The sequence below is a fragment of the Arachis duranensis genome, chromosome 7, assembly GCF_000817695.3.
Source record: "Arachis duranensis cultivar V14167 chromosome 7, aradu.V14167.gnm2.J7QH, whole genome shotgun sequence".
Lineage (NCBI taxonomy): Eukaryota > Viridiplantae > Streptophyta > Magnoliopsida > Fabales > Fabaceae > Arachis > Arachis duranensis.
Window position 1 is genome coordinate 19,135,379 of NC_029778.3, and position 10,357 is coordinate 19,145,735.

Sequence of the window (10,357 nt, forward strand, 5' to 3'; positions counted from 1 at the left end):
TTCAATCAAGAAATGCTATTCCAAAAAAAAGATTGAGCAAAGTAAGGGTAGACAGACACATGAATGGAATAAATAGTTACCTGAAAAAACTTGGTTTGGCTTAAAATTCCGGAGAGAGTTGGGCTTAACCGATTTCAAGCCAGTTGCTGCATTAATCCTCAGCTGAATTATCTACTAATTATTTTTGTAGCTGGCCTAATTTGATAGATAGCCCACTTTACTTTTAGATAGACTTGAACTACCAAAAAGTAAATATTTTTCCAGGTTAGTTGACCGAGCCCAATCCCAAGTATGTTAGAAAGACAAAATATTCAGTTAATTAAAGTAACTAACACTGGGGAAAAATATCGCTGACCTTTGATCATCTACTATGTTACACCTTAATACCTAACCAGAACTCAACCGGGATAATCGTGAATCGAGACATGCATACAAAATTCGACCTATAATTCGACCAAATTTTTCCTATGTAACACGATTCCACCAAAAAAGACGACATATAAACGGGCAATGAAGAAACTACTTGAAATAAGTTAGAAGACAAACTTACTTTATGGCCCTGGGTTTCAGGAGCACAACCATTGCTTTGTTGGACGATGGCAGAACCTAACCCAGTGCATGGTAAGACCTGCAATAAGCCATACACTCGTTGAATGTTACTATATAAGAAGAAAAATTAGAGCAACCCAGTAGGTAAGACCTGCAATAAGCCATTAGCACTCTATAACAAACTCCAGGTTGCACTCTACCTCCACGGCCACATCTCTGAAATGATCAACCCATTAGCACTTATTCATTTACTTTGGCTTAGAAAGTAATAGAAATTCAATAAAGTGCATGAAGGGGTGAATAAAGTCAAACAAATTAAGAAACAAAGGATTCAGCAATAATGGGAAGCTACGGTTTTTAAAAAATCAGATCTTTCAATTGGAGTATTATACATCATGTGCAAGGGTATAAAGATGATGATCTACAATTTCAATACATGATGAGTTGAAGCCTTTGAAAATCATTATGTTAACAGACAGGCTAGCTTATTTAGAGCATCATAGCTGGTCTCCTTTGCTTTACCCCAGTCTATGACATACACAACATCATCTATGGTGATACTACTCTCGGCGATATTTGTTGCTAGGACAATTTTTCTACAATGGAAAATTAACAATCATCAAAGTTACAAAACCTGAGAGTTAATAAAAAATAGCAATCCTATGCAGGATTTATTTAGGTTCAAGGGATTAGGAATTTCGAAACCTATGCAGGAAATTTTCTGACAGGAAAGCAATTAAACTTGACTAACAAGTTGCAATTCACCGAATTTTCCAAGCCTAACATAACATTCTAGTTGAGTTTCAGCTTTTTCATTCTCTCATTTGTTAAAATTTATGCTGCACACTAGTATATAAGAAGAAAAACAGATCTTGTCAATTATCTATTGTGGTGGCTGCATGATTTGTCATGGAAGTCACCAAATCATCAGTCTATATTGTCATGCCCTTCTCTTTCCTACTCTTACAGAATTGCCGAAGATTGAGTTATAACATGACTGCAATCTTAAGCATTCGTGTCACTAATAAAAAGGTTGTTATTTTCTGGTATTCGGACTGACTTACTACAATATATTAGCCTTCATATGCTACTGAAATTAGTAGGGAACTTTGATAACTAACTCACAAAAATAAATACCATAAAATATATATGTATCTATAGGTAAAACATAATCAAATTTCAACCATGTTGCCCATATCAAATAAACGTCATCGACAATTTTTGCTTTAAAAGCTTCAAGTAATTGTGTGTCTACATTCTAACAGAAAAATTCTGAAAGAAGGAAATTATTCTTAAGTTTTTGAACCTAATAGAGGTGTTTCATGTTCCGATTTTGATCTAATCGTTAGACTTTGTTGATGAAGCCTCATTCTCTCTTACAGCTGCTTCTCTAGTCTTCTTCCTCAACTCTGCTTGTATACTTTTCTTGTTCAGCAGCTTCTATAGGTTTACTATTCTTTCCTCTACATGTGCTATCAGGTTATCCATTCCCAAATATTCTTCAATATGATTCTACTTCCCATCACCCAATCCCCTTGTAGCCTCCCCCGCTCTGACCCTTACAATGTGGTCATCAACCCAGAGAAAGAATTTGCAATGTGCTTCTGTCACCTAAATCAAATAGAACACAATGAATGTATGGTTGTACAAAACACTCCAATTCAATCTAATCCACATATGTGACTGTAATTAATCCCTAAAGGCTAAATCTTAAAAATCCTTTCAAATTTTAAAGCAATTTTTTATATCAGATCAGGTTCCATGTCAATTCATGTCTCAATCATTCTTCAAAATTCACCAGCACCAATATCAAATCATATATAATATCAACCCAATTTAACAGCAAATCGCTTACAAAATCAAATCATTTCTATAACCAATAGGAATGCCATTCCAAACAATTCAAAATCATATTCACAACAACTTGAGCTAGGAAAAATAACCAAAATCTATATTCTAAGCCTCCATTCCAAAAATTCAAAATTTACCCAAATTTAGCATAAACTTAGTGATCATATATGAAGAATTGCGTGCTTACCTTTACAATGGGCATCCAAAAAATAGCCTATTTGGGTTGGTGTCTGTCTTAGACATGTAACAGATGGCATATTTTTTGTAGAAATATTTTGGGGCCACACCATCTTTTACATCCCCAGGTTGCAGCGAAATTGAACTTGCATATCCAGCTATCAGTTCCTTGGCTTCAACTCTGCCTTGTCTCGTGTTTGAGGAGCATGCGTCACTGCCCATCAATCTGATTAACATTAAACTCCACCATGAAAAACTATTATCAACTATTGCATTCAAAATTGAAATAATCTATTTCGATCAACGGTGATTAAAGAAAGTGAATAACAGAACAAATCATGCAAATTTGGTTGTGAAAATCGACAATAGAAACAAATGAATTAGCTAGAGGAAGAAGCAGTAGGCCTTACAATGGTTTTTCGAGAGGGTTTTTCTCGTGGGTTGCCGGAACCGTTTCCGCCTAGGAGATGAGTTACGTTCTTCAATGGTTTCGGATATACTTCACTCTGCTTGTGAGTCACAGAAAAGGACACCCGCGTAACCCTAGACGAAGAAGCAGTAGGCAGGGTCTTCGATGGGGTTCAGAAAAGTCGGTTCACTAACGATGAGTCACCGAAGAAAGCAGAAGAATGAGGTAGAAAAAGAGGCTGTGGACATTAAAGCGGTTTTTGGGGGAAGGTTTTGCGAGTGGGTCGCCGGAAAAATCAAACGCTTCACCTACAGGAACGGTTGGAGGAGCAGTGAGGTAGAAAAGGAAGCTGTGGACATTACAGGGGTATTAGGGGAAGATTTTTCGAGTGGGTCGCCGGAAAAATCACACCCATCACCTACAGGAAGGGTAGAGAAGAAGGAGTAGTGGACACAAGGGTAGAAGAAGCAGTGAGGTTGAAGAAGAAGCAGTTCCTTCGAACTGTATTTTGAGAAGTAGAAGAAGAAGAAGCTGTAGACATTGAAATGGTATTTGGAGAAGATTTTGATTTGTATGGTATTTGGGGAAGAATTTGTAAAATCAATTATTTGTATATTGTACCCATTTGTGTTACAGTATAAATACTTAGTGTGGTATAATGTAAATAATATAAAATACAATGTAGTGTAAAAGCATTTAATGAATCACCTAATGAAAGTTTAAAATTTTTTTTTTATCAATGGCTAAGATGATGACACATGTGCAAGGATAACTTACCTACAAAATTGTCATGGATTTAGAAGAAATCACCTTTTAAATATCAGATTTTAAATATCAGATCAGAACATTTTTATTGCCGGTTTTTAATTAGACCAATTCAATCGACTAATCGGTCGGATTTTTATAACCATGTTATAAACACGTTCATATATAGGTACTGCACCGACCAAATACATTTATGCGTTAGGTTAGGCCAAAGGAGAAACAATGCAAACTATAGCCTTATAAATAAACCAAGATAGATAGCATGGGGTTCCACGTAAAAGACAAATTATCTATCATTTTATACAAAAATATATATTATTATGGAATTCCAAAGTAGAGAGCAGGCTGATAATGCCAAACTTGTTAAAGCTCAAAGTCACATATGGAATCATATTTTTAATTTTATAAACTCCATGTCTCTTAAATGTGCTGTTGAGTTAGGCATACCTGATGCCATTCACAACTATGGCAAACCTATGCCACTTTCACAACTTGTTGCTTCATTGCAAATTCATCCATCAAAAACCTCCTTCGTCCAGCGATTGATGAGAATCTTGGTCCATTCCAACTTCTTCACTGCCAAGGATGTCACCAGCAATGAAGTTGGGTATGTTCTAACTGATTCGTCTATGTTGTTGCTTAAGGACAACCCCTTAAATTTAATACCTTACTTGTTTATCATGCTTGATCCCTTTGTTCTAAAACCATGGCATCAGATGTCCACATGGTTTAAAAATGATGATCCTACATCATTTGAAACGGAATATGGGATAACGGTGTGGGATCATGCTAGCCAAGTTCCTCAATTCAATGAAATTTTGAACGATGCCATGGCAAGTGATGCTCGATTGATTAGCAAGTTGTTAGTTGATGACAAGTGCAAGGGAGTGTTTGAGGGTTTGGAATCATTGGTTGATGTTGGTGGAGGCACCGGAACTGTTGCAAAGGCCATTGTCAAAGCATTCCCACAGTTAGAGTGCACTGTTCTTGATCTTCCACACGTTGTTGCTGATTTGGAAGGAAGTCAGAACCTTAAATACGTTGGAGGAGACATGTTTGAGGCCATTCCTCCTTCTAATGCCATTTTGTTGAAGGTAATAAAATATTATAAATTACTTGTACTAAAATTAATAAAATGACAAATTATTCTATTAATTTTTATAATTTTATTAATTTTTTAATTTAATTTTTGTATTTTAAAAATTTGTAATTTAATTTTTAATATTAAATAAAAATTTATATTAAGATGTTTGCTAATTGTTATTTTTTAAGAAAAAAACACACTAATCCTGAAATATTTGTTTTAATAATAATGATACTTCAATTACATACTCCTTTTAACATTTTTTTTATGAGAGAGAGACAACTACCCAAAATTATAAGAGAGGGTATGCTAATAACGTAAAAACCATCGTTATATATGCTTTCCTCTTTACTTTTAATTTTTAATTTTTGTATAACTATCTAGGTCATTTGTTCATATATTGTTGTTGTAAGTTAAATACCCGTTTACTCATTAGTTAAATAATTTCCTTTGAATTGCTAGATTTTTTCCAATGTTTCAAGATTTTTTTATTTTTTTTTAATTTGCCTAATGATATTTTTTGTAAGCCAACAAAAATCAAATTTTATGTTTTTTGATACTATACCATGTCATGATAGTCACATAAAAAGCTATATTTTTAATCGTATAGTATAACTTTAATTTATACTTTCTGACTGTTTAGAGTTATATAAAAGTTAAAATCCTTTTACTAAATAAATAAGATAATCTTGATGAATGGGTCAAAAATTAATATATGTTCAAGTTCTTTGTTACTGATCATGATTACTTTGATTAACAAAGCAGTGGATTTTGCATAACTGGAATGATGAGGAATGTTTGAAAATATTGAAAAACTGCAAAGAGGCACTACGCATGAGTAAAGGGGAAGGAAGCAAGGTTATTGTTATAGACATGGTGGTGGGGGATGAGAATACTGATCATGAATTGGCTGAAACACAACTCTTCTTTGACATGTTGATGATGGTGTTCCTCACAGGAAAGCAGAGAAATAAAGAAGAATGGGCCAACTTAATATTCTCAGCTGGTTTCAGCAATTACAAAATAATTCCAATTCTAGGATTAAGGTCTCTTATTGAGATATATCCATAGTAATTTATATGATAACATATAATTATCTTTCTATATTTAAAAGGAGAGATTATATCGATAACATGAAAACCTAGGTGTGCGCGGTAGTCGCATACACACATACGCATAGTGTTATAGACTTATAGAAAAAAATTAAATAAATCATTATTATTAATTTTCCAAAGACAAAGTAATATTTATTTATTAAAGGAAAATAAACAAAAGTTGTGGATTCACATTGGACAATTATAGAGCAATGTAAGAAAGGATTTTCAAACAATTAGCATATATCTTTAACGAAACATAACTAAATACACTTATATACTAAGTCTCATTTCTCTTCTGGACCTCCTCCATAAATTCATGCGCTGAAGTAATAATCAAATCGAAGTGCTTTTGTTCCCAAAGACAAAAAAGTTTTTCGCGATACAAATTTTCTATAGAATAATTGTTGTCAGTGCTAAATTTTTTCTCCAATGATGTCTTTGTCGTACTCCTTCCATGAATCGCAACTCTATCACACCGAAAATTGCTCTGAGCTGTTTTGTGTTAGGTAAGTTCTCAAGTCTGATTTTTGCTAAATTTCTTGTGACCTTAGACAGTTAATTAAGCAGTGATTTACGTTTTCTCCCAAATTGTTATATCTAGGGCAGATTTCTGGGATTACTGAAGCCTTCATGAAGTCGACGACGAACTAGGATGCTGTCATGAAAGACTTTCCATAGGAATACCTTAATCTTCGGCGGATATTGGAATTCCCACAACAAATTCCAAAGTCTCTTTTCCCAAGCCACCGTGAACCTGTCGTCCCTTTCACGTCCCCAGGTAATCCAATCTTCTCCGACTTCCATAATAGCAGTTTGTAAAATTTTTTATGCAATTTTTGGATTGAAATGGTTTTTTACTATATCCTCTTTTCACTGTCTATTATTATATGAGCTGATTAATCCAAATTAAATTTGGGTCTGTAACTGTTTACTGTTGTTCGAATATTGACTTCACGTTTTTGAGCCACCAATATTCACTACAAGAAACACAATTAAAATCGACGACAGCGATGGTCATTATTAAACTTGTCGATTTTTTAAAATTCTAATAAAATCGACGGCTTGCCAGGCTGTCAATAATAATTCAAAAAAATCAACAACCTTTCCGTCTATAATATGAGGGTGAGAATTTTACCTGCTTAATAAAATTGACAACCTTTTCATCGATATTTGGTTCATTAAAATTGACAGAACAACCGTCGATTTAATTATTAAAATATCGACAAATATGTTGTCGATTTTTTTATTTTTCTTTGCCTATTTTAAATTTAAAAAGCAACAAGGGTTTCGTCGATTTAAATAGCCATATTTTTTATTTTTTATTAGAAAAATAGTTAATAATTAATACAAATAAACTTTTAAATATAGAAATAAAATTTATACTAAATATTACATAAAGAGACAACTAAACTTTTAAATATAAAAATAAAATTTGTAGTAAATATTAGATATAATCAATTTACAAACTTATCAAAATAATAAATAATCCTCTAACATAAAGACTCAACATAAAGATTCAAGACAACATAAATATGATAGTCCTATAGGCTATAATATATAAACAGAATTACTTCTCCATTCTTAGTTGGGATTAGACATAATTTCACTTATTTTCATTTGCATTTCTCAAAGGCTTGTTCTCAACTTCACACTTCTCAATACTATTCAGATCCAATTATTGTCTCTCTCTCAAACTCTCTAAGGAGTTATGTTGATGCTATTGCTGCTTCTTCTTCTAGCTTGCATCACTCTTTATTTTTTCTATTATCGAAATGTAAGAAGCAGCAAAGCAAGCTACAAGCTTCTACCCAGACCTTCTCCTCTTCCCATCATTGGAATCCTACACCAACTTGGATTATATAATAATCATAAACTATATTAACACTACAAGAAAAAAGGCGTGTCGGCACACTTTTTTCTTATCACGCTTTTAAAGCGTTGCTAAAAGTGGTCAATAGCCACGCTTTTGCGAGGGTGGCCACTGATTTGTGATTTGGCCACGCTTGAAAAGCGTCACCATTAAGAAAAATTGGCACGCTTTTATGAGGGTGGCCACTGATTTGAGATTTGGCCACGCTTTTTTTGTCACGCTTGAAAAGCGTGGCCATAAAGAAAACCGGCACACTTTTCAAGCGTGGCTAATTTCTCTTCCAATAGTCACCTTTTTAAAGCGTGCATATATCCTGTGTTTATTTGGGCGCCCTACAAAAACATGCCGACAAAATTTCCTCCCAAAATTTAGTTTTCCACCCATTTTTTTCCACACTTTACCTTTTTTTTTCTAAGTGTTCAGTTTTAACCCTAAAAATAACACTAGCATACACTAGTTTTATTTTGTTTCCAAATTCACTTTTAACCCTAGAAGAATAGCCGTCGCATGTTCAAATTCATCGCATCCAGCTCTCCTTCATGTTCATCTTCATCACTGCCGATGACCCCAGCTCGGCTTCATGTTCATCCCAGCCCTTTCTCTAACCTTCTCACCTGGCCCTCTCTCTATCGCACCCTAAATGGCGTTGTTTTGAATTAAAAAAATATTTATGTCGAAACCTAGACCCTGGATTCAGTTCATCCTACTTCCTCCTCACTCCCACTAGCAACAACAGCTCCGGCCTAGCAACGTTCTCCAGCGCTGTCACCGGCGTTGACACAAACGGTGACGCTTACCTCGCCTGCGTCCCTCTGGCTTGTTGCTACTACTACATCTCTATCGTTGAGTTGCCGCCCAAAAATCGCCTGTGGCCTCGCCTCTCTGGTATCCGTCGAATGACATCTTTGCTTGCTTCTTCGGCGTCAACGACAGTAAGCTCCTTGTCCTCTCCTGTGCCTTCTGTTCATCCCTAACCCCTGTTGGTCCTCGTCCTCGTCCTCATCACTAACTCCTCTGGCCTCTCGCTATTCGAGGATAGTGGAGCTCGTTGCTCTCACTTGGAGATGCAGTCAGTAGGGAGTTAGTGTGATAGCTAGTTAGATGTAAATAAATTTGGTTCAATGGCTTCAATCACATAAATAAATTAAATTAAGAAAAGGCTTAGTCAGTATCTATAAGAGTAGTATTATTATTATTTTGGTCATTGTTATAAATTGTTTAGGAAAACTGGTAAAGCTGAAAAGCATTCTTTTGACCATTGTTTTGATTTCTATGCGTAGGATTACTTATAGAGTTTAGTTGTTCACCACTACGCTTCAATAGTTTCCTGGTAACAGAACACAAATTCAGATTGATGTGGGTTGTAGATTGAAGAGGAACAGCATCTGCTCATTCAAGTTTTAAGGTATTACAGAAATTCCACAGTGCTTCCAATTTTATTTCCCCTATAATTTGAATTAAGCAGGTGCAGTTTTGTGAAATTCATTTCAATTCTATTTCCTTGTTGTTGCTGCAACTTTTTTGGTTTTAATTTTTTGAATTATTATATGCTTAATAGATGATGAGCGGATAATTTGTACGCTTTTTGGCATTGTTTTTATATAGTTTTTAGTAAGTTTGAGCTACTTTTAGGGATGTTTTCATTAGTTTTTATGTTAAATTCACATTTCTGGACTTTACTATGAGTTTGTGTGTTTTTCTGTGATTTCAGGTAAATTCTGACTGAAATTGAGGGATTTGAGCAAAACTCTGAAGAAGGCTGACAAAAGGACTGCTGATGCTGTTGGAATCTGACCTCCCTGCACTCGAAATGGATTTTTTGGAGTTACAGAACTCCAATTGGCGCGCTCTCAACGGCGTTGGAAAGTAGACATCCAGGGCTTTCCAGCAATATATAATAGTCCATACACCAAGTGGGCCCCGAAAGTGGATTTATGCATCAATTACTTACTCATGTAAACCCTAGGAGCTAGTCTAGTATATATAGGACATTTATCTATTGTATTAGACATCTTTGGTCTCAGTTTTGTTTTATTCCTCATCCTAGGAGATCATTGATCACGTTAGGGGGGCTGGCCATTCGGCCATGCCTGAACCTCTTTTGCTTATGTATTTCCAACGGTGGAGTTTCTGCACACCATAGATTAAGGGTGTGGAGCTCTGCTGTACCTCAAGTATTAATGAAATTCTATTATCTTTTATTCAAATCTCTCTTATTCTTATTCCAAGATATTCATTCGTACCCAAGAACATGATGAATGTGATGAGTCAGATTACCCTCATTATTATTCTCATTTATGAATGTACGTGATTGACAACCACTTCCGTTCTACATGCAACAGAGCTTGAATGCGTATCTCTTAGATTCCCCAACAGAATCTTTGTGGTATAAGCTAGATAGATGGCAGCATTTATGAGGATCCGGAAAGTCTCACCTTGTCTGTGGTATTCCGAGTAGGATCCTGGGAATCCGTAAAGTCTAACCTTGTCTGTGGTATTCCGAGTAGGATTCCGGTAATGAATGACTGTGACGTGCTTCAAACTTGTAACCTGCT

The 10,357-nt window shown here is 35.1% G+C and overlaps 1 protein-coding gene across 1 annotated transcript; it reads left to right on the forward strand.

Moving 5' to 3' along the window:
* Positions 1-4,071: 4,071 nt before the first annotated feature.
* Positions 4,072-5,923, forward strand: LOC107458183 (trans-resveratrol di-O-methyltransferase-like). The gene is made up of 2 exons (XM_016076390.3): positions 4,072-4,845; positions 5,601-5,923. Exons 1-2 carry the CDS (start codon positions 4,072-4,074, stop codon positions 5,904-5,906), a joined length of 1,080 nt encoding a protein of 359 aa, XP_015931876.1. The 3' UTR covers positions 5,907-5,923.
* The last annotated feature ends 4,434 nt before the right edge of the window (positions 5,924-10,357 follow it).